The sequence below is a fragment of the Siphateles boraxobius genome, unplaced genomic scaffold (assembly GCF_051911475.1).
Source record: "Siphateles boraxobius isolate OS27281-9 unplaced genomic scaffold, OSU_SipBor_1 55, whole genome shotgun sequence".
Classification (NCBI taxonomy): domain Eukaryota; kingdom Metazoa; phylum Chordata; class Actinopteri; order Cypriniformes; family Leuciscidae; genus Siphateles; species Siphateles boraxobius.
The window spans coordinates 8,691,884-8,717,082 of NW_027509181.1; the positions used below are offsets into that span (position 1 = coordinate 8,691,884).

General features: G+C 36.5%; 2 protein-coding genes across 2 annotated transcripts in view; both read left to right on the forward strand.

Annotated features, from left to right (window-relative positions):
* ccdc6b (coiled-coil domain containing 6b) overlaps positions 1-14,615 on the forward strand; it is a 31,495-nt gene extending 16,880 nt beyond the window's left edge. Inside the window, exons 6-9 of the mRNA XM_077206136.1 lie at positions 1,272-1,428; positions 6,855-6,955; positions 7,992-8,113; positions 11,682-14,615. Coding sequence (XP_077062251.1) covers positions 1,272-1,428; positions 6,855-6,955; positions 7,992-8,113; positions 11,682-11,831 — 530 coding nt within the window. The 3' untranslated portion in view covers positions 11,832-14,615. The remainder of the gene's footprint in view (positions 1-1,271; positions 1,429-6,854; positions 6,956-7,991; positions 8,114-11,681) is intronic.
* Positions 14,616-15,247: 632 nt separating this feature from the next.
* slc16a9b (solute carrier family 16 member 9b) lies at positions 15,248-23,592 on the forward strand. The gene is made up of 7 exons (XM_077206135.1): positions 15,248-15,363; positions 15,594-15,903; positions 17,081-17,300; positions 17,750-17,893; positions 18,100-18,195; positions 20,245-21,081; positions 22,375-23,592. Exons 3-7 carry the CDS (start codon positions 17,096-17,098, stop codon positions 22,566-22,568), a joined length of 1,476 nt encoding a protein of 491 aa, XP_077062250.1. The 5' UTR covers positions 15,248-15,363; positions 15,594-15,903; positions 17,081-17,095; the 3' UTR covers positions 22,569-23,592.
* The last annotated feature ends 1,607 nt before the right edge of the window (positions 23,593-25,199 follow it).

The following is a 25,199-nucleotide window of genomic DNA, read 5'->3' on the forward strand; positions in this document are numbered from 1 at the left end:
CAAAACGGTCTGTGCTGGCAAGGAAATACCTCTCTATCACTGTTACAAGTCCCCCATCAGAAAGGGTTTTTAGCACAGGGGGGAACATTGTAACATGCCTGCGTTCCTCCCTGAAACCTCAAAATTTTGGTGGGTTAGTGTTCTTGGCCAAGAACCTTTAAGGCAATTGGAGCAAATTTGACAATTGGAGCAAAAAGCACAGCTTCTGTTTAGTTATTTTTATTTATTATTGTAGATGTTAATGTTATCCTATGTTCAACAACATAAAGCTTTAAAATGATTCACTTTAAGGGGTCTAAAATAAAGTAAAGAGAGAATTTTTTGTTACTCCTGCACTTTATTATGCTGAATGTCCTGTGTTTTTTTTTTGTACTTGAGTGCAGTAAATTTTGGTTGAAAAAATGAGAATCGTGTAAAAGAATCGTGATCTCAATTCCCATGGAGAAAAATCGTGATTCACATTTTAGCATGAATCGTGCAGCCCTACTGGCAACTGGAGTAGTGGCTTCTGAAAATTGCTTTGTTGAGCATAAAAGTCTTCTTTCAACAAAAAATTAACAAATCTAATCAACCCCACACTTTTGACAGGGGGGAGTATGTAATAAAGTACTTAAAAAAGCAAAGAATGTGTCCATTGGGATATGGTGAACTTGACCTCCACATCCCAATTAAAAAGCCTCCTCAAATCCTGTTTTCACCATTGTAACCGTTTTTTTTTTTTTCATGCCATTACTTTTCATAGCAACTAGATTGCAGTATGTGCATTAACAACAAGGACACATTAGTCTGCTGAAATACTCTATCACCCTTTCATCAAGGGCACGCTGGATGAGGACTTGTGGTCTCATGGCTATTGTGTTTGTGAAGTCTACGGGCAAAGTCCACCCCTTTTTTTTATGGTTCATAAAATCCTAGTCTTCAACCCAGCAGTCCATCACCTGTAGTCCTGTAAGGGTGTCACAAGTTATGTTGATACGTTATCACAAAACATTTTCATAGTTTCAGAAAAATTTGATAACACTACCTTCATCTATGTGTATATGATTAATAAATGTCAGACTGTTGTAAAGTCAGCAAACAGACAGACTTTCAATCAGTCAGCAAGTTACAGTTCCATCAACTGGTCTAAAACTTTCTCACATGGTCACATGCTTTTTGTCATGTTGACCTCATTTGATTTTCTCATGGTTGTCTATGTGAACCAATGCACTGTTACCGTATGACTATACCATAAAGATAAGCTCAGCTCATTGGTGTGTGTGTGTTTACAGATACAGAGAAAAGGGCTCAGTACATAGAAGAAGAGCGCCACATGCGGGAGGAGAACGTCCGCCTGCAGAGGAAGCTCCAGAGGGAGGTGGAACGCAGGGAGGCGCTGTGCCGGCAGCTCTCTGAGAGCGAGTCCAGCCTGGAGATGGATGATGAGAGGTACAAGCAGCCCAAAGTATCACATGTAACTCTAGGGGTGTACGATATGTATCATCTACAATAATATCGTAACTGTTGTTTTAACGATGTGGAAGCTGACATTATTAAGCTTTGGAAGTATGGCTGTGACGGTTTTAGGTTGTTGTTTTTTTACCACTGCGGTGGTAACGGATGGATATATATATATATATATATATATACACACACACAGTACCTCGCAAAAGTGAGTTCACCCCTCACATTTCGGCAACCATTTTGGTATATCTTCTCGGAGGGCAAAACTATAGAAATGAAACTTGGATATATTTTAGTGTAGTCAGTGTGCTGCTTGTATAGCAGTATATATTTACTGTTCTCTGACAATAATGGCTGTTTGTTGAGTTATTTTCAAAATAGCTGGCAACAAAAGTGCGTACCAAGAACATTCAATTCAAAATCCTTAATTTAACACAAATAAATTACTGAAGCATGCAAAATTGCTTCATTGACGTAATTTATGTCACGCAGTTACAGGATCTTAGAAGTCGAGAGCAAGCCCCTGAAACCCTTGTAGGCGAACATTTCTATTCAAACCATTACGCTTCTCTGTTTGAGATCGGATCATTTTAAGCCGCTAAACTCTGGAAATATTTTCAGTCAAATGACCCAGTAAAGCAAATTCATTCAAACGGCATGAATTAGGGATGGCCCGATACCATTTTTTTTCAAACCGGTACGAGTATTTACATTTGTGTACTTGCCGATATCGAGTACCGATATTTCTACCGCAAAAGTAACTATAGGCTCCCAGAAAAGAAGACAGAAGACTATTTTAGAACACAGGTTAGAAGACTGTTTTTATTTTCTTCTCTGCTTGTTTTAACAAGTCTAAAAATAAATAATAATGAGTAAAATAATAAATGTATTAACACACAAACCACTGTTAATTTAACATAAAAGCAAGCAGTTACTACGTGCATGGTCTGACATGACTGAATGCGCCCAAAGTGCGCTCCCTTAATAGTCTAATCCCTAAAAAGCTGACAGTTCATCGCGATCTCACACATCTGTTATTATCAATGAAGCTGACTGCACAATGAATCTTTCATAATATCCACACTTTGTTTGTTATAATTAGAGGATTTGCCAGCATACAGAATTCAGCACTGAACAAAAAAGTTTTGAGCAGTGAGGGGAGTCTATCTTAAATGCTTCTGATTAGCCATTGCGTTCAAGAAATCAACACACATGTCTGTGATTGGCTACATCGCTCAACGCTGCAAACATGTTATGAATAGAAACTCTGGCCTGTAAATCGTTTCTATTTTGTTTTAGTTGTTCTTCTTGCTTTTCTGCAACAGATGAATGAAAATCTATTAGTTTTAATATGTTGTATTCATAGATATTTCTAGTTTGCGGGAGTCCCGCGAATCGTTTTATTCTCCCGGAACCCGCACACACAGAGTGAGTGCATTACCGCCCGCGCCCGCGCTCGCGCTCGGCCATCAGATCTAGTGCCGCGCCGCACTCTTTTCCGTTGGGAGTGCACGTCCCTATACCTCAGTTCACCTCGACAAAGCACTCGCGGCGGCCAGTTTGGTTTCGCAAAATGTACGTGGTATCGGGGCGTGGTATCGGCGAATTTTTATGAGTACGAGTATATGAGGACAGTATCGACCCGATCCCCGATGCCAGTATCGGTATCGGGCCATCCCTAGCATTAATGTAAAGAAAACCAGGCTGATTAAATCAGAGATGGTAGAGAGAATAGAGACTCAACGTTGCGTTTTCAATAAATTATTCATTACAGTGTGTGTTTCGCTTTAAAGATTGAGCAATGAGTGAAATACAGACTGAACGGAATGTCAAAGCATCCCACTGCTGTTTGGATAGATGATTTACAAACTACGTTTCTCGGCTGGATAAAACAAACCAGCGTCTTGCTAGTGAAGTTTTGATGTATGAGGATTGCATTGCAATCAAGGTAACAGGAGTTGTACAGCAAGTATGTTTGAGTCCGTTATGTTGATGCGCAAACATGTGGTCCTGTTCGGTATTGCTACTTGACTTGTCTAAAAGTGCTTTGCTGTTGCACTGTACACATACAATAGAGAACATAACTTTTTAGAATTCAGTTTAATGTTTTTTTTTTTTTTTTTTTTTTTTTTTTCATGGGTGCTTTGGTGTACATAAATGATAATATTATTTTGACTACTTATATCATTTGGTTATATGGTGTCCTTTTGGAATCTCCAAGTGTCCTTTTCTGAAAAGACGCCTATATTTACCTTGACAAAAGCTTGCAGTAAATAGTTTTGTGAGAATCACGATCGTTGATTTCTTGATTTTAAAGTTATACGTGAATTTTGGACAATACCTGTTCTTGTCTCAGTTCAACTTTGATGAACTTTTGATATGAACTTATATATATATATATATATATATATATATATATATATAGGTCCTTCAGAAAAAAAATGTGCATATTGTGATAAAGTTCATTATTTTCCATAATGTAATGAAAAAAATTTAACTTTCATATATTTTAGATTCATTGCACACCAACTGAAATATTTCAGGTCTTTTATTGTTTTAATACTGAGGATTTTGGCATACAGCTCATGAAAACCCAAAATTCCTATCTCAAAAAATTAGCATATTTCATCCGACCAATAAAATAAGTGTTTTTAATACAAAAAAAGTCAACCTTCAAATAATTGTTCAGTTATGCACTCAATACTTGGTCGGGAATCCTTTTTGCAGAAATGACTGCTTCAATGCGGCGTCATTGGAGGCATGGAGACATGGAGGCAGTCAGCCTGTGGCACTGCTGAGGTGTTATGGAGGCCCAGGATGCTTCGATAGCAGCCTTAAGCTCATCCAGAGTTTTTGGTCTTGCGTCTCTCAACTTTCTCTTCACAATATCCCAAAGATTCTATATGGGGTTCAGGTCCAAGAGAGTTGGCAGGCCAATTGAGCACAGTAATACCATGGTCAGTAAACCATTTACCAGTGGTTTTGGCACTGTGAGCAGGTGCCAGGTCGTGCTGAAAAATGAAATCTTCATCTCCATAAAGCTTTTCAGCAGATGGAAGCATGAAGTGCTCCAAAATCTCCTGATAGCTAGCTGCATTGACCCTGCCCTTGATAAAACACAGTGGACCAACACCAGCAGCTGACATGGCACCCCAGACCATCACTGACTGTGGGTACTTGACACTGGACTTCAGGCATTTTGGCATTTCCTTCTCCCCAGTCTTCCTCCAGACTCTGGCACCTAGATTTCCGAATGACATGCAAAATTTGCTTTCATCCGAAAAAAGTACTTTAGACCACTGAGCAACAGTCCAGTGCTGCTTCTCTGTAGCCCAGGTCAGGCGCTTCTGCCACTGTTTCTGGTTCAAAAGTGGCTTGACCTGGGGAATGCGGCACCTGTAGCCCATTTCCTGCACACGCCTGTGCACGTTGGCTCTGGATGTTTCTACTCCAGACTCAGTCCACTGCTTCCGCAGGTCCCCCAAGGTCTGAAATCGGTCCTTCTCCACAATCTTCCTCAGGGTCCGGTCACCTCTTCTCGTTGTGCAGCGTTTTATGCCACACTTTTTCCTTCCCACAGACTTCCCACTGAGGTGCCTTGATACAGCACTCTGGGAACAGCCTATTTGTTCAGAAATTTCTTTCTGTGTCTTACCCTCTTGCTTGAGGGTGTCAATGATGGCCTTCTGGACAGCAGTCAGGTAGGCAGTCTTACCCATGATTGCGGTTTTGAGTAATGAAACAGGCTGGGAGTTTTTAAAAGCCTCAGGAATCTTTTGCAGGTGTTTAGAGTTAATTAGTTGATTCAGATGATTAGGTTAATAGCTCGTTTAGAGACCCTTTTCACGATATGCTTATTTTTTTGCTATAGGAAATTTGGGTTTTCATGAGCTGTATGCCAAAATCATCAGTATTAAAACAATAAAAGACCTGAAATATTTCAGTTGGTGTGCAATGAATCTAAAATATATGAAAGTTTAATTTTTATCATTACATTATGGAAAATAATGAACTTTATCACAATATGCAAATTTTTTGAGAAGGACCTGTGTGTGTATATATATATTTTAGGTTTATATACATCCATCCATATATCCATCCATCCATCCATCCATATACCTGCCAATGGCCGGTTACTTAAGAGAGTTTACCGGCAATAAATATTTTTTACTGGCCATGAAATTATTTTTGCAAAAACAGGCAGTAATGACATCAATTGTGGATACCAGTGGAAATTCACAATTCCCTATTTCAACTTCGATACAACAGTCTTTATTTACTACTAATTACTAGCCTTACTAATTTAAATTCAAAACATTATTAAAGAAAAGTAAACGGTCAGTGATAAAATAAGAACAAATAATCATAAGTAAAAGTGCAATTAAATACAATATAACAAAGACGAAATAAACAATGCTTTTCAGGTAGGTCTTTTTCAGGGACAGAAATTTAATAAAGTAAGCAAATGTTATATAACACTGCATAGTCTTCACTGTAAAAATTAAACATCCTTTATAAATCCTCGCCAGTTGTAACATTTTTATGAATTCTAACAGTTTCATATACCCGCCAATGTGAATTTTTAGGCCCTGTTAGTAAATAATGGTATCATAAGAAAGTTAAGTATTAAGTAAATTAAACAACAATGTAAAACGCATGCCTGAAGAGCAAATTTTATCTCTAGGTATATTTTAATTAAAAGGGTATTTTTATGTATTTTCTTTATAGAATGTTTTTATAGGGTTATGTTGTATGTGGAATGGTTGTTAATGTTTGTATGATGTATGCTTTTGTGGGTTGACCTTGCAGCAGTTCTCTCATCCAAGACAAATTTCTCCTATGGGAGACAATAAACAGTATCTTGACCTTGATTTGATGTTGCACTGCCAGAGGCATGAGTGAAGATTCATTCCATTGTCCAGTGGATATTATTGTTCAATTCGTGGAAGATCAGGTGATCAGATCTCAAAAAGGAATATAAAGCCGACAAATGGCTTAAATTGACGTACTCATTACCTCACTCATTTGGCACGAATCCAAATGTTTCCATGGTTGCGATTTTGCTACCCTATTGTTTGTTTTGTAAACAAAGCTTTGTGCTTCACTTATGTCATAATATTTACATAAAACAGCATTCACATACAATGTTTTTTGGCGTACCACCACCGCGGTGGGGTGCTGTCAAGATGACTGGCATAGCCCTATTTTGGAGTCAGCTGTCAACGACAGGCCTAAACCAACCAATGTACTTGTGCAAAAACTCACGTAATCAACAAAATCCAAGAAAATTTTGAGATATACATTTTTTACAAATAACGCACACCCTTATGTAACACCTACTGCTTCACTTAGATGCTCTATTTTACGGGTTCATTCACTGATGAACATTTTAACCACCACCTATTCTGCAGGTACTTCAATGAGATGTCCGCCCAAGGCCTACGTCCCCGTACCGTATCCAGCCCCATTCCCTACAGCCCTTCCCCGTCTTCCAGCAGACCCATTTCACCAGGTACACCATATTTACTTCAAATAGTACTTCATACAGCTTTCCTAACTCACCTGATCATTGGAATCTACTATAGAAAGTTGTTTTTGAATATGAGTCCCACAGTTTCTATTGTGGTGTATTTATATATATATATATATATATATATATATATATATATATATATATATATATATATATATATATATAATGAAAGCAATACATCTGTTTTCCATATACACAGAGAATAAAATTAATTTCTTGTTCTGGTTAAGTTATGTTCATTCCAGGAACACGCAATTTTTTTTATGTCTTCATAAACTGATTCTGACCTTATGTTATTGTAGTCAGTTTGTCTACACCTGTCTAGGGAGCCGGTCTGTTCAACATTCCTTGGCAGAACAGAACGCTCAGATTAAGGCTCGCAAGCAAATAGATTTGAAAAAGTTGCTCTTTTACCACAAAGTGAACTGCACATTATGGGTGTTTCCATCATAAAGACTGTTCTAAATAATTGGAAACTAAAATAATATGCCATATTTTAACTGAAATTAAAGCATGTAATTTTCATGGATAAGCAAGCCAAATGGAATGCATTGCATTGAGTTTAATGAAAATTCTCACAAAGATTGAAATGCAAATTAATCTAAATATATTTTGTTAAAGGGTTAGTTACCTGGCTGCACTTTTCAACATAATAAAAGTAAATTAGGATAGGGTCTGTAAAGCTCCAAAAAAAAAGCATTAAAAAAGTATGATAAAAGTGCTTTGTATATCTGTGATAAATTGTGGTCTGTTCCATACTATGTTGGTGTTTATTGGCCTATTTGTGAATTATTATTATTGTTATTTTTTTTTAGCTAATCTTTTCAGCGAATTGGTTTATTAAAATTGCATTTATGCTGCTTTTGTGTTCTTTTTAAATCTTGAACCCTTCAATCTCTATTCATTGTTATTGTGTGGAAAAGTGACCAGTTCATTAACTCTTATAATAACACACTTCAGTGAATTTGCTAAAGCCTCACTGACTTTGTGTACCTCATTATGTTTGGTTTTGCAGGGTTGTCTTATGCGAGTCACACAGTGGGCTTCACCCCGCCAACTACACTGACCCGAGCAGGCATGTCCTACTTCAACACACCCGGCCTGCATGTCCACGTAGGAGCCTCGCACGGCATTGCAGTGAGTTCCTTCTGGCCTGCACCATAATGACTGTCTGGGTTTTTCCCCTTTCTAATAAGGCCAAAGTACTTTGTTTTTTTTTTACGTGTTTATGTGTTTTTTATTGTTTTTTTAAACTTTGTTTTTTTTTTGTGTCCTTGGGGTTGTACACAGTCAATTTCGTCATCAGCTTAGAAATCCATCCTAAAATCTCAGAATTTTATTCCGTTTCCAAATGATTTGATCAAGTGGTGTACACCAGATTTTGTTTGGGACATTTCATCCCCCCTTTCTCTTCATCCCCCCTTACATACCTTGTTAGACTGCTCTGCTTTTAATGCAATTAGGCAACAATTTGACTTAGAAAGCTCTCTTAAGTACTTGTTTAAAGGGGTCATATGATCTTTTTAATGTTTTCCTTTTCCTTTAGTGTGTAGTGTATGTGTTTGTGCATATATAAGATCTGCAAAGTTATAAAGCACGTAGTCTACTGCAGAGGGATTTTTTCTATCTAACAGGGAACTCTGATCCAGACCTGCCTCGATCGAAGACCAGATATTACTTCTGCAAACGTCTAATGACTATCAACTTTTAACAACGCAGCTATTGCCAATAGCCTTAGATGCTGACAGTGACATGGCCCTTAACCTACCTATATAGTATATGCGTACTATCTCATCCAAATGTTTACCTTATCTTTCACTAAGGAAAGAACATTATTTAACACATTTGGCAGAATAGTAAAAAAAAAAACATTATTATGGGTAACCAATTCCGATTCGAATACCCATGCCGTTTTATTCCTAAATAACAACGATATGGCAATTTATTAAACCTTTGACAAGTACGATCACAGCGGGACGTTTACATCTGCACTAGCTCCAAATAAACATTGTATCAGTTACAGCGTTACACCAGTAGGTGGCGACAAGTGCTAACCAGTCGTTTTATTGATTTATTCATGAGATTCGTTCAAAAAGTCAAACAAGTAAATTCTTTATGAGTGAATCATTGAATATTCATTTATTCAATTTAAAATCAGGGATTAAAGTGAAAGAAATTCTTCTGACTGAAATTTTTTTTCAGGCCAAGTCATATTCCTTTAACTTTATTTAAATAGTCGAGACCAATATCGTTTTAAGGGGAGATGTTTTAAACCGCTTTAATATTGCCAGTTTGCATATTTTAACAGCTATTTTAATCTATGAAAAAAAATTACTTAGCTTGACAAATAATCAACCATCTACATAACTTTTCAGTGCATGTTTTTATTTATCTTATAAGACCAAACAATGCTAAATTATATTAATATATAGTTTGTTTAATGGCAAATCGTTTTGGCTGAGGGCAAAGTGAAGTTTCATAACTTTATATATTTAGGCTATTTAACTTTAACTGTGTAGCCTATTAGAGAGCTGACTAATGTTTGACTGAATTGTTTGCTTTATTTCTCATTGTATAGCTTCTTATAGCCTACATATTAGGCTACTTATACTTTTATGGATATTATTGATAATTAAAACTGACATTTAACAAAAAGCAACAGGGTTGTGTAATGTTATATATTCTAAAATATATAAAATATTCTTTATATATTTTACTATGCATTCTCTTGTATGTGTACATGCATAATAAAATAAAATGATACAACCCTGTCTCTGTTTGTTAAGTTTGTCAGTTTTAATGATCAATAATGTTTCATATTTTTAAAATGAAAACAAAAAGAAGCAGGGTTGTGTTTTATATTGCGTGTTGTTATAAATATATGGAGTGAAGATAATCAATGTGCGTTATCTGAACCACATTTGTATGGCCATATAGGCCTAATATGTTTATGATAATATGTTCATTTATAAATGAAAAGAGGTGTTTTGTATATATTTCGTTTTATTGTTGATGAAAAGAGGCAGAGTTGTATTTTATACCATATTTCATTTTATTGTTGACTAAAATATACATAAAGAGATAACCGGAGTAGCCAGAGCGAGATGAGTGACGAAACCAAGATCGGCGCGGATCCGTTTGCAGAATAACCGGACTCGCGTCCTCGGGAGTTCGTTCTCCCGAGTCGAACTTGCCAAGTCCGAACTATCAAGGACGCAAGTCCGAGGTTTGCGTAGCCTATTGGTATTTGGAAACGGCCAATATTGACCCGCGTTCTGTTTTCTATCATGCGCCGTGCACGTTTGCGTTGACGTAATATGCACGCAAACGCACCAGGGTTCGATAGAATTAAGTTGAACGTGAAACCAGACCAACGCGGGGAGCGCAGGGAACAAACTCGCTCGGATTCGGACCGCAGCAAACCAGCTGTAGCCTGACATGCACTTCTCCAAAACTAAGATTAATTGAGTGAACACGGAGCAGTTTTTCCGTGAGCGGGAATTGAAAACCCGGACTGGACCATAAGCGAAGTGATTACAGAATGTTAGAGTGGAGAGAGGAACGTGCTTTCGCTCCGATCCAGGCTTTATCACATCCCCCTCAGCAGGGTGAATACACCTCGTCTTTCCTTAATTTAAGACCTATTCAAACTAAAATTAAGACATTTATCACACTATTTGAGAAATGAAAGCCCATTTACGGCCTTAACATTATGAAAAGTGAATTTAAGACATTAAGGACAGACGGGAACCCTGCAATTGACGGAAATCCGTCATAGACTCGCTGCAATTAACGGAAATCCGTCGTAGCGACGGAGAACTTTAATCCCTGTAAAATCGAATAATTTTTTTTAAATAGACTGCAGCAATTAACATTTTTGTTAGAACCTCTAAAAAAGTACGTCATTTTATTTAGTTGTCTATTCAGAATTGTGGGACAATTGTGACATAAAAGTTGAAAATTGAGATTCTCAGTTGTGAACAGTGCAACTGGCTTTGAGTATATTAAATGAGCATTTACCCTGTTTTACGGGTGGGTTTTATTTTGTTTTTTTAACTGCAGATACCCTGTAATGCACAATTCACAAGAGTTTATTCAGTACATTTTTCTGCAGATAGCTCCAAGCATTTAGCACCGTTTCAATGTAGCCCTATAGTCTTTACTTTATCTTGTTGTAATGTGTTTATTATGTGCTAAAGGTCATTTGGATTACATTTTAAACATTGAATAAACATTCAAAAATATTGGTAGCTCATCACAGCCGAGTGTTAAAGGGATCATGACACGTGTTTTTTTTTGTTTTTTGTTTTTTTTATGGTTTGGAAGCTATAGACCTTGCTCTACCTGCCAATATGGTATTAATGTTATTTGTGCAGTTCTTAAAAAGCCTTAAACTCTTGACTCGCCACTCACGTCATGTTTATTTATGTACCACTTTATACAAAAGATTGCTTTAAACCAAACAGCTTTACAGTATTAAACATGACAAACAGGTACAGTAGTTCGAAGGGGGTTACCAGCCTGGACATACTATTAAGTTTGTTTAAAGTGACGTCACGCCAGTTCGTTCTTCTATTTTGCTTGAAGAGGGTCTTAATGGTTCTAGATGGAGCTGGTGTGAATCTTCAGCTGTTCTAAACATCAGTTTTATCACATCCCATGGAAAAGTTCTAGATTATTTACTGTCCTGTCTCCCCTCACACAGAGACCCTGCCCAAGAAGAAGCAACAGTCCTGATAAATTCAAGCGGCCCACACCTCCACCTTCCCCCAACACTCATGCTGGTGTGCAACCACCACCTCCCCCGCCACCCACCGGACACCCGACATCATCCCAGCAGTCCATGCAGCCATAGGTCAATTCGCCATCGGAGAGGACTCCAAACAGAGCTGCTTCACTGTAACATCCTTCAAGCCAAAGGATTAAAAATCCTTCTTATCTTCGCCTCGCACTGAAACCATTAATTTGTCTTGTGTACATAGTTTTCTGTTTGGAAGAATGTGTCCACTTGAGACAAGGGGTAAAGGGATTTCCAGCTCAGAGGGAATGAACATGTCTTTGGTGTATAGCACAGTTTTAGCAAGTACTTAGTGCGTTGACATCGGTGTGTGTCAAGCGATATGCGCCCATAGCAATCTCTTAGAAATTGCTTGTTCGTAGATGGTTTCATGTTTAGACACTTTAAAAGTGTCAGCCAGAGTAGACCATTAGGACGTTCCGGAAAGCCACAGGTAGGTTCAGTACTTAAGATGGAATCATGGACAAAGCATCTAATAGCCTTTTATTGATAATACTCTGGTCCCAATATTACTATTAAATTATCAGTTAAATAATCATAAGGGTCTCAGAAAGTGGTGGGAAAAAATCATCCTGTTTATACAGCAATATGCATTTGATAGTTGCCTCATAAACGCTTTCAGAAAGCAAGACAGCAAAATATGTTAATCGTGCTGAAAATACTTAGCCTTAGTGATGAAGAAAGCTCACAAAGAAATGTCCAGGTCATATATTATCAAAAAAATTGCATAAAGAAAATGAAACCACCAGAGTGCCAAATTTCCATATATATATATATATATATATATATATATATATAAATTCAAACTTATAAATGTATTTAAATTCTCTCAATATTTTTGTTAATGTAATTGACATTGTATAAAACATTGTGGCATTATTTTAATGACAGGCACATTTTCCTGACAAATTCTCATGTGGAAAAAAAAAATCTAATTCAGCATATGGCTTCATTTTCTTTAAGCAAAATGTTTAATTTCATTCTTTTCTGACCTGGACAGTAAGCGTTCCCTTAGCCGTGTTTGAATGAGAAGATTCTGCAGTAGATGACAGTGTTTTGGAGCCGCTGCGGATGTGATGCGTCGTTGGCATCTGCTTTTATCCTCCTGGTAGGATCTAAAAGCTTTTTTAAATTTCAGTAAGGCACTTGAATCATTAAATGCTGTAGATTAGAAAAGACTAGTGTGTTTTTGTGTAGTGATCGTCTCGTTTCTTTTTACAAACACACCTGCAGCTCTTTTCTGCTTAGCGGTGTCTGGTACCACTGTGATATTTGTTTTCTTACATATAAATATACTGAGTATAAAATAATTGGAAGTTGAATTAAAGCATGTGTAAATAGACTTTTTGTATGGTTTGCAAATTTGCCCAATACCCAAAATCCGCTTTTGAAAAGTGTTTTCTTGCGGATTTATGTTAGGTCAAACAATCATTCATTTCCCAAAGCCAACTATGGTCGCAAGATCTGTCGTTTCCATCGGAGTTCAAGAAAACTTGCCAATAGTTGCCTAATGATGCTTTTGGCCAAGTGAATGCTGAAAGTGTACAACCTCTTCCAAAAGCATGACATCAGCGCTTTTCATTCTCAATACAGGGTGTGTGTACAGTTTTTGTCTTCCATTTTGTTTTTTCACCATGTATTCTTTATAGAGCACAATTCATTAGATTTAGTAGAGCCAGGAATATATTTAATTTAATGTTACACTTGTTTACTTTTTTTTCTTCTCTTTTCTTTACCGTTGTCTCTGTAAATATCTTTGTATAGAAAAATAATACTTTGTTCATTTGACTTTAGTTTGTGTAATTTCCAGCCTCACCCACCTCTTATTTTTAGACTGTTGACGACTGAATGTAACGTTTGCTCATTTTACTGCTATCATTAACAGAGGACACCTTTGAGCCTTAACTCGCTGTGGTATTGCTCTAGCTTATCCCCGCATCCGACTATTAATGCCTTAATATGTGGTTCGGTCTTTTTTTGTCACAACAGATACTAATTCTGATTTGCATTGCATCTGTAAAGTAAAAACTAGCTAGGCCTACATTATGTAATGGTTATTAAAATGATTATAACTGAAAGTCTCAAATTGGTATAAAAACTCTAACTCTAAAAACTCAGGCCCTGCTCTGTCTTTTTAACTAATATTTGCAGGATAATTTCTTTCTTATGTGAAGATAAATCACTTTTTTTTTGCTTGACATTGTTCTGCTGGTTGAACTGCATTGTGAAATGACCACCTCTTCACTGTGTTGGTTGTAAACATGATATTGTTACACATCTTAAATCTCACTATTTTTTTTTTTTTTTTTAGAAAATGTTTCCGTTTACACTGCGGGTCTCATAACATATTCAAGTAGTAATGTTTTCTTAAAGGTATTTGAGATATTTTGAGGGAGTACTGTGAGGACACTTTACTGGCAGCTTTTGGTCTTGTGGTTTTCTTTTTGTTCCCACGGATAGTTTCACTGGGCTTTATCTTTGCAGAGCGTTCCCTCTGTACAAAAGACCTCGCTCTGATACTGTGAGAAATTAAGCATGAGTGTCTTTCCCACCGGCAGAATCTCAAGGGCCTGATTTGATAAAGATGTGTGATTTAAAATGTGCATTTTGAAGTTTGTTTATGTACAGTATGTGATGTGGAAATGGATAGTAAAGAACTGGAAATTGCATGAGAATAGCTTGAACTCTGCAACAATAGCCTACCGTCCACTCTCGCACTGCAGTAACTTTTCTATTAAGGCATTGTATTGCTTTAAATGCATTTTTCCTAACCATATGGAAAATGTACTTGTCATTCTTTTGTCACTTATTCTATTACATATAAATTTAAATCACCATACACTTTCTCTCTCTTCGTACATCTATTTAGATATGCAGTACCAGTCAAAAGTTTGGAATCATTACTGTTTTTTGAAAGAATTCTTTGGTGCTCATAAAGCCTGTTTATTTGATCAAAAAACAGTAATGTTGTGAAATATTACAATTTAAAATAATGGTTTTCTATTTTAATATACTTTAAAATATAATTTATTTCTGTGATGCAAAACTGAATTTTCAGCAACAGTACTCCAGTGTCACATGACCTTTCAGAAATCATTCTAATATACTACTGTTCAAAGGTATGGTTCAGTCATTTTTTTTTCTTTTTTTTTAATGAAATTAATACTTTTATTCCGCAAGGATAAAAAAAGTGATCAATGCAGTTCTTTGATACTTTCACTGATAAATAAAAAGTTTTAAAGCAGCTTAGAATGATTTATGAAGCATTTAAATAAATTATATTTTAAAGTAGCCTATATTAAAAGAGAAACCCATTATTTTCAATTGTAATGATATTTCACAATATTTTGGGTGAACTTTAATTTTAAAGGTCAGTTTTGTGTATAATGCTTTTTTTATGACATGTTATAAGTGGAGTTCTAAAATACGCTTCTGAAGTGTAGATAATGGTCCCTTTAAGATGTGAAAGGAGGCAGATGATCCCGGTAACACGTGTCACGGCTGTATTGTCATCATCAACCGGTTCAGACTGGAACCGCATCGCACACACATAAGATGCACGTGGCATGTGTTTACAATATAATCTACAGTAAGAATTAAAATTAAACTTGTCAAAGTGAGCAAATTCCATGAACGCAGTCCATATACATTGTCCATGTCACAGGAAAACTAACGTTACCTTGTCATTTAGCGGATGCTTCCTGTAAATATATAATGGCATTTATCATTTCAAGAGTGGCGAAAAGTAATCGTTTTGCATGTTAACGGGAATTGGTCAATGTTGGTTTGACTGGAGCCATACTGTGTTTATTGTCACAGAATAAGAAAGGAAGTTAGAGCATCGAAATGTGAAGCTGGGCCAGCGAGAACAGCTTCAAACCGGTTTAAACGCCTGGCAACAAAAGCTGGAGCTCATGCAGAACACACCACACAATGATGAAGACAGACCGGGATGTTGCAGACCAACACATCCACAATCATTCATATCGATCACAACGGTCATCTCAAATCATGACACAATGATATGATATGACATTTAAAATCACAACACCGGATTGTCCAAAGAGCCAGTTCAACATCCTGAACTGAATTTACCACGGAAACCATCATCATTTCCCGGTTGGTTGAGGTAATGCATTACTTTCATTATCTTAGTGTTATAATGTTTTTAAAAGTAGGCCTACTATTATTTAATACATTGGATATTCACATCACAAAAAAAGCAAACAGGTGTTCACCTTTAAATTAAACATATTGCCTACGTTTTTCATTATTGTTTTCAGTTTTTTTACGTTTAGGCTATAATATTCACAACAGTTTACGTTTGAGTTAAACTAATAAACAAAATCATAGGCTTATGTTGAAAATAAAGCTGTAAGAAGTATTTGAGTAGACCTAATATTCAACACTGTTCTATGAGAACTGAACTGAGTTGGACGATGACATTTTTTGCAGAATTGCATTTTAGATTAAATGAAATCATTTAATTGATGATCTTTACAACAACTGAATCGACACTGAACTGATTTCAGCTGAACAACAGCCAAAATGCATAATTTTCCTACTATCGCTGTAAAGCTGTTCAGAAACAATATGTGTATAGTAGACAGCGCTATATAAATAAAGGTGACTTGACTTGACAAGAGTTCAGGAGCACTGATGAGCGCACGCACAGCTGCAACCGTGCGCGCTCCTGAACTCTGCGTCCGTGCGCGCTCCTGAACTCTGCGTCTGTGCGCGGCTTTTACGCGCATTCCGCACACATTTGCCGTAGGTGTTGTTCTTTATGTAAGAAGTTAAGTTGAGGTTGAAATGCAATATTTTCCTCTACGAATAAAATCACATAAATAAATAATTGTGTTGCCTGGTAAACCCTACATTATGAAAAGATGGCAAATCCTTGTGGGGATTTTCTTAGGTCCCCATGAGGTAAACAGCTTATAAATCATACTAAATGATGTTTTTTGAAAATGTAAAAATGCAGAAAGTTGTCTGTGATGGGAAGGTTTAGGGCTAGGGTTAGTGTACGGGGATAGAATACATATACAGTATAAAAATCATGTCTATGGAAAGTCCCCATAAAACGTGTGTGTGTGTGTGTGTGTGTGTGTGTGTGTGTGTGTGTGTGTGTGTGTGTGTGTGTGTGTGTGTGTGTGTGTGTGTGTGTGTGTGTGTGTGTGTGTGTGTGTGTGTGTGTGTGTGAGTGTGTGTGTGTGTGTGTGAGTGTGTGTGTGAGAAAGAAATTAAATGTCTTTATTTTATTTTTTTTGGCTGGTCCATCTCTTTAAATGTGTTTTTCACCACAGGAACCCAGTGTAAACATGAGCGCAGGGAACACAAAGCAAGCCCCGGACGGTGGATGGGGTTGGGCCATTGTGGTTGCCTCTTTCATGGGTCAGCTGCTGGCCTACGGCTCGCCTCAGTCCGTGGGGGTGCTTTACCCGGAATGGCTGAACACCTTCCAGGATGGAAAAGGCACAACGGCGTGGGTCGGCTCTCTCGTGTCTGGGGTCGGACTCATTGCTAGTAAGTTTTCAACATTGATATGAGATACTTTATGCTTAAAAAATCTACCCTGCATAAAGATATGCATTGCATTTTTCCCCTTTTTCAAACCACAATGAGTGTAATGACAATGCTTTCCAACTCCATATGATCATAATTCAACTTCAAACTATAAATACTGAGCAATTATAATAAGTCTTGACCTTGTTTTTCATTATGAAACTTGTTTACCAATGTAAAATAAAGAGTAGCGTGTCAAATCAATAGGGCTTCAATTGTGACTAACGATTTTCGGTTTGTGTCAGTGGGACATTTGATGTCATGTCTTGTGCTTTCATAAGTCAATCAAAATCTGCCTAGTTAAATGCCTCGGCGTACATCAGATTTTTTTAAGCAGTTATTGATTGTTTTTTTTTTAATTTTGAGCTTCCCATTCTCTAATAAAGTGATGCTTTTGTCCTTTTGCACAGGTCCCATCTGCAGTGCCTGTGTTGTGAACTTCGGGGCCAGACCCGTGACCATCTTCAGCGGGGTCATGGTCTCTGGAGGGCTTATGCTTAGCGCTTTTGCACCCAATGTTCAGTTTCTCATATTTTCCTATGGGATAGTTGTTGGTAAGTATCTCACATTTCAAAGTCTGAATGTGGGCTGATGGAGGATATAATGCTGAAAAATGTGCTAAAATTAAATACACTTATTTTCACAATATTTGCTCAAAATGTATTAAAACATTAAAAAGTCACTGTATTTATTGGCATATTAAATCCTATTGTTAATATCTATAATATCTTTTCTTTAACCTCTCACTTTTATTACACAGGACTAGGCTGTGGACTTGTTTATGCTGCTACTGTAACCATCATTTGCCAGTATTTTGACAAGAGACGCGGTCTTGCTCTCGGCATTGTTACAACAGGTAGGCTAAATATATTATCCGTTGAAAATAATACACTACTAGTCCAATGTTTAGGAACTCTTAACTAAATATATGTTTCTCATAATTTTAAAAACAGTTTTATCTCAAAGCATGAATATAAATGTCTATACAAAGCTGACATTTTATTAATTTAATTATTTGTTTATTTCAAATGGATGAGTTGGAATGGATGGGGAAATATGTAGCACGTGAACTCCTTCAATGCTGTTTAAAAAAAAAAATCTAAAATGTGTAAAAATAGTACTTTTATTAGGGATGCATGATTTTTGGGGGGAAATCTTATTGTGATTTTTCTAATAAAAATTGCGATTATGATATAAAATGTGAAAAATATTCCAGGTTTGCTGTGCTTGTTTGTAGGACTGCACAATTTGGCAATATATACTCTATTGTTGATAAGCACTTATCATTACAATGTTGCGTTCCCAAATGCAAAGAGCAGCAGTGTCTGTGAATAATAATGAGCTGCTCTCAAGTAAGAACACAGTGCCCTGCTTTCTAAGATCAAAGTGAACTATAAATGGAGTTATTTTCTCCCAAAAGAAAGAACCTATTCTGAACTGCCTGAAATGAGTCATCTGTAATTTCAGTCTTGCTTCCTGCACGAACCAACAGAGGTTTGTAACAAATCAGCATAATGCCAGCCTGGCTTCACTGGCTGCTCACAAAAAAACATCTACTTTTTACATCTACTACGCCCTCAAACACTGTAGTTGTAGCTGAGGCCTGGAAGAGTTTGGTTCATGCTGTCTATAATTCGAGAAGACGCTATTTTCTGAACTTCGAAAGGAAATCCACTTTTCATACACTTCCAAAGGATGAGAACTTTGTTACTATTTGTATTACTGTATACCAAGTGCTGAGGAAGCCTCTGGAGCTGAAATTCAGATATGGTAATGGCCGTTTGGTGTCTGACACACGCTGTAAACTGTAGACTAATCATAAAAGACTGGGCCACCTGACCAATCAGAGCAGCGTAGGCTCTCGGAAAGGCGAGGTTTAGAGGGGGTTTTCTCATTTTTATTATGAGAAACTTTTTTCTTTTTTTTGACCTAGTTTGCATGTAAACCCATTTTAGGAAACCTTCAAAACAAAATTAGGAAACTTTAACCCTCTGGTTGCCTTCGCGTGTCGGTCAAATTTTTTTTTTGTTCTTTTTCTTTTTGGTCTATGAAATGAATGTACTATATTTTAGTTTGATAATGTTTTTTATTTAATATTTTGTATTTTAAGGGGATTTTTTTATACTAAATTATATTTCCCCTGTATTTATAATCCATTTATTAACTTTTTGAGAATAGACCTGAAAGTTAAATTCCCGACTTAAACTGTCGTAAAGCTTGAATGCTTAGTTTAGAGCACAGAAGAGTGCAATCTCTTTTCAAAGACAACAAAAGTTTTTTTTTTCAAACACAAGTGAATTTAAAAAGAGTAACAGAATTTTACATGTATTGTTATGAAAAATTTAAATTTTTTATATGAGATGTATTTTCAAAATCAGGGTTTACTTTAAAACTACAAGAAAATCAAAGCCATAAATCTAAACAAGTTGTGTTTAAAATTTGAGCTTGATATCTAAAAAAAATTAGCTTTCAGTAAGATTTTGTTTGGCTGCAGTACCAAAAGCTTCCACTTGATAAAATTAGTCTCCCGCTCATTTCCAATGCAGCCATTTTTGACAGCAAGGAGCACAAGTGTGCCTATTTTTTACAGGACCATTTAACCTTTTCGAATCATGTCCATGGTTTTTTGTGTGTGTGTTCACATAACAAGTGCCAAAACCTTTACCAAGTTTCGTACCATTCCAATGAAGTAAAAAAAAATAAAAAAAAATAAACGTAACATTTTTCATTCAAAAATGACCAAAGAGCACCAGAAGGATTAATTAAATCGCAGCCTTTGCAATTTGATAATCGCACTAAGCCATATCACAATTTCAGTTTTACTTTGTTTAACCGTGCAGCCACAGGACTAATAACATTAATATCCAATTAAAGTAAGCCAATTCAATCCTTCTCATGTTTCCAGGTACAAGTATTGGAGGTTTTCTCTACGCTACGGTGCAGAATGAGTTCATTGCACTCTTTGGACTCGACGGCTGCCTTTTGCTGATTGGCTGTTTTGCACTAAACATCATCGCCTGTGCTGGACTCATGAGACCACTGCACCTGCCGGCCTACTACCTGAAACAGAGAGCAGCGCTGGTCGAGAAGGCAGAGGAGAAGGTTCTGGACAAGAGCCCTGTCTTGGAGGACTCCATCAAGAAAAAACAGTCGGTCAACGTTCTCATCACCGGAGAGACGAAAGAGCCTCCACCGTACGAGAAGAGCCTCTTGAGTTATGTGGCGTTGGTGCGGCTTATGAAGAAGAAACAGAAGGAGTACTTAGAATACTTGAAGACGACAGGGGAACTGCTTCAGAACAGGGTCTTCTCGGCCATGTGCGTGTCTTTGTTTGCGTATTGCCTGGGTGCGTACACTCCTCTTCTCTTCCTGGAGGATTTGGCCCAGAACGAGGGTCTGGTCGATGGCATCAGCACCATCCCGCTGGTCTCCATCATGTCCATTGCTGCAGGAGTGGGGAAGCTGCTGCTGGGCATCACGATGGACATCCGTTGGATGAACAGCATCTTTCTGTACTCCTTCACCCTGCTGGGCTCAGGGGTGGCTCTTCTCATTATCCCTGTCACCAAGAACTACACTGGGCTGCAGGTCATCTCAGCGGTGCTGGGCTTCTTTTCTGGAAACTGGTCCGTCGTACCCTACATCACCACTAAGGTTGTGGGAATGGATCGTCTGACTGAGGCATATGGGATCTTGATGTTCTTTGGTGGATTTAGTATAATACTCGGACCACCTGTCGCAGGTAATTTTTTTTTTACTTGTTGCCATGATTTTAGTTCAGACGCCATGCAAGCCTTTAAAATGAACTTAATTCACAAATTAATTCGTACGGACCAGAGATTGGAAAAAATCTGAATTCTTTATCTGAATTTTTCTTTTCAGTTCATCAGTGGGATTTTGAATTGGAAGTTCACTTCAGTTATTAGCAAATTAATTAGTTTAGACCAGAAGTTGGAAAAAATTGAATTTAAGAATCAGCTTCTTTTCAATTCATCAGTGGGAACTGGTCACATAAACCACAGGATGCTGAATTTTGGGACATGATGTGTTTTTCAACTATACTACTTAAAATTATAGATGTATAAAAATATAGGTGGGTCAATGACATTGCTTTTTTGCCAGGTTCTATTTGTTTACAACTCTTCTATATAATGAAGATGTCTTTAATTTCTGAATTAAAGGATAGGTTCTCTGATTTTCAACAAGCTTTGTACTGTTACGATTGCAGTAGTATATGTAAATGAACTACTTCTCTGTTACCTATTACACAAAGATATGTCTGTTTATTTGTCAGCAAAACATGCATCATTTAATAACTTATTTTAAAATGATGGTTACACCACATGACGTTTTAGAGTGCATAATTTTGCGTCTTCCGGCGGACTTTTGAAGACTCTGTTAAAACTTGAGATCAAACTTCCGCATTTTTGTATCTCTGCCAGGGGACAGTGAGATCAGCAGTTGGAGAGGCACCAAAATCAAAGTGCATTATGAATGTTGACGTTCTTGGCAAAAGGGAACGCCACAGCGCTTTTTCTTTGTTTTGTTTTCTCTAGTCATGTAGCATATATGTATATATATATATATATATATATATATATATATATATATATAACCTTTTAAAAATAATGATTTAGATGTATTTGTCATTAAATGTAAACTTTTTTTTAACGAAACACTTAAACACATGAAATAAACATAAATACAAAGAGTACATTTCCAAAATGTGTTTTAAACTAGATTTTTTAAAGATTATTTTCCTTTATTTTGGATTCTTTTTTTTCACTGACCCAGGTGACATTCAAACACTTTTATGATTAGCTGTTTGAATTTGATTCCACATAATTATACTTCCATAAATGAACATTGTAATGCTACATTCTGTTTTCTATATTAATTCAAAGTCAGGAATTGAATTCTTGATTAAGTTGTAAATGTGCCAAGAGTAAAGAGTCAGCAGGTTTAGCAGGTTTACCTGTGAAGTGAGATATAGTATGTACAGTAACTCCGCCACTTGTTTGGTTTGTCACTCCAGGCTGGATATACGACTGGATGCACTCCTACGACCTGGCGTTCTACTTCAGCGGGAGCTTCGTGCTGCTGGGAGGAGCTGGTCTTTTTCTCTCGGCTTTGTCCTGTTGGAACAAGAACCAGGATGAAACCAAAACACCAGACACAGAATACACTGAATACACTAATGACTATGACAAAGTGGCAACAGTGGCCTGAAGCATGAATACAAGATTAACTGCTGTACAGAAGATAAATTCTCACACTCTGTAATAACAAAAAAGCTGAAGCCTCTGAACATGTCAGCTGGATGTTTTTACTCTGGAGGTTACACTGAAGAAGTCTAGAAAATGAAGAAAGGACTGTGCTTAGACTTGTGGCCTTGTTTTAGGAGGCTCTGGTCCGGCATTCAGAACACTCTTTTAGACTTTCTTTTAGATTTGTTTTGTTTACTGCACGTGTCACTGATCTCTCAAGTTTCGAGATGACTGTTTTTTTTCTTTCTTTCTATAGACGTACAAGACTTCACTAGACTGAACAGCAAATTAATGTCATTTTTGTATTTGATTAACATTACACAATCTGAAAAAAACATTCTTCAGTATTTGGACGGGTAATAATCATTGTCTTGTGCTGTACCAAAGTTATGATTGTTGTTGAGTTATTTATTGTGTTTCATTTGTGTGTCTGTAAAAGGTGTCTTACCTGTTCATAGGGGTCAGACATGCAACACTAGACTGATTGTGCTTTTATGTTTATGCCTTGTTTCTTATATATAAAAAAAAAGTTGGATTTCTTAGTGACAGACTATTGTCTGTAGTTGATTTAAAACCACATGCTATTAAGGAATACGAATCTGTGAAAATGCTATCAGGTTGCATTATAGCAGTTTAGCCATCTTTTCATTTCTTTATTTGTATACTTTTTTAAATACCAGCTTTTATTGACTGTTTTACACGTTTTGCAATAGGCTGTGTATGTTTTTATTTGTACTGCTTTCTGTTTTTTGATCATGGAAAGACATTGTTACTTGAAATATGTTTTTAATATTCAAGGAACAGTGAAATGTGGAATAGGACACAAGAGTATATATTTGCTCCACCACTTTTTCAATTGTAAAAAACTATTACAGGAATCTTTCTGGTTATGGCACCTTTAGATGTGGTGCCATTATTATTTATGTTTCTTTCATTGTTTAATTTGCATTTGTATGTTTTTTATTATTAAAGTATTGATAATATAATTGTTGCTTGGTTTATTGCCAGTTTTCTTTTTTAACAGCCTATTTTTTCAACACTAGTCATGGGCTTTTCACGCAAAATGCAAACCATACTGGACTTAGCCAACGGTAAAGATTTGCACTGGGTTTCATTAGACTGCCATGAGAGGTGGCCTTGTCATCTCCATGGATACAGTAACCATAGTGAATGAGGTCCATTTATGCAGTCACCAGTGTTTGTTTGCCTGCAGGTTTTGATAAAGGTTGTAAAATGATGATACAAATAGTTTTTGATGCTTATACTGTATATGTAATCAAATCGAAGCTGTGATAGATATTACTCTACGTAACCTAGAATAGAATACTGTTCAACACAAATTGAAACCAAACTCTAGACTGATTCCCAGATTTATCTATACACATATAAAACATTTCCAAGTCTCACAAAAGTAAATGAGGATATTTAGTTAAAAAAATTCTCCTCAGCCACATTGCAGAACATATCAACAAAAACATTTAAAGTCATAAATGTGACCCTTCTACAGCTTTATTGCTTCTATTATCGATTATACTGTATTTACATGTTAATTCTGGTTCAATATTTCTATGTGCATTTTATTGTGGACAGATAACCTGCTTACACCAAAAAATAAAAATTATTTAATTAATTACCCACCCTCATGTAATTCTAAACCCGTAAGACAATTGTTTATCTTCGGTAGACAAAATATCTTTTTGATGAAATCTGAGAGCTTTGCAAATGCCATTTTGATGCTTTAAAAAAATTCATTGAGATCGAAAAAATAATCCATATGCTTCAAGCGGTTTAGCCCAAATTTTCTGTAGGGACACAATCACTTAATAGGATGAACAGATTGAATTTAGGCTTTTATTCACATATAAACATTAATCAACTCACACATCACTTGTGGTAAAAGAAAGCTCAAGCATGTTCGTTTGACGTGCTGTAAGTTCTCGAGAACCATAGTCGAGAACCCATTCTTTTGTTAAGCAGCACGAACTTCCGCAAGAACCAATGAGATTTGTTCTCACGCATCAAGCATGTTCGGTCGAGCTTTAATCGCCAATGCCCAATCATGTCAACACAAAACAAGCATTCATCGTGGTGCTCTCGTAAACGTTTTTTTTATTATTATTATTATTTTGCAAAAACAAACTAGTCGCATCGCTTCATAAAGTTGAGGTTAAACCACTGGGTAAGTGGTTCCCCAGTTAGTGGGGATCGATATATGTCTTTAATACCTTTCTGGGGCTTGAAAGTGCTATGTGTTGCGGACTGGAGGGATAGAAAGCTCTCAGATTTCCTTAAAAAGATCTTTATTTGGATTTGGAACGTCACGAGGGTGAGTAATTGATGACAGAAATTTCATTTTTGGGTAAGTTAACCCTTTAAAATTAGTGATTGTAATATAGTGAATGTATTATACAGAGAATCCAAGACTATTTCTCTATTGAATAGTGCAGTGTAAAAGTAAAAAAAAAAAAAGTTTTGCAGTGTACTTATACTGTATTTAAGTATTTTTATACACAAGGGTAAGATATTGAAACAGCGTAATCATGGCAAATTAATCTTTTATAATAAAATATTACTTATTTTAGTTAAGCATACA

Coding starts and splice junctions, on each gene's coding strand:
- slc16a9b (XM_077206135.1), top strand. CDS start 17,096: ATGAGCGCAGGGAACACAAAGCAAGCCCCGGACGGTGGATGGGGTTGG. Junction 17,301..17,749: donor TGGGGTCGGACTCATTGCTA/GTAAGTTTTCAA, acceptor CCTTTTGCACAG/GTCCCATCTGCAGTGCCTGT. Junction 17,894..18,099: donor TTCCTATGGGATAGTTGTTG/GTAAGTATCTCA, acceptor TTTATTACACAG/GACTAGGCTGTGGACTTGTT.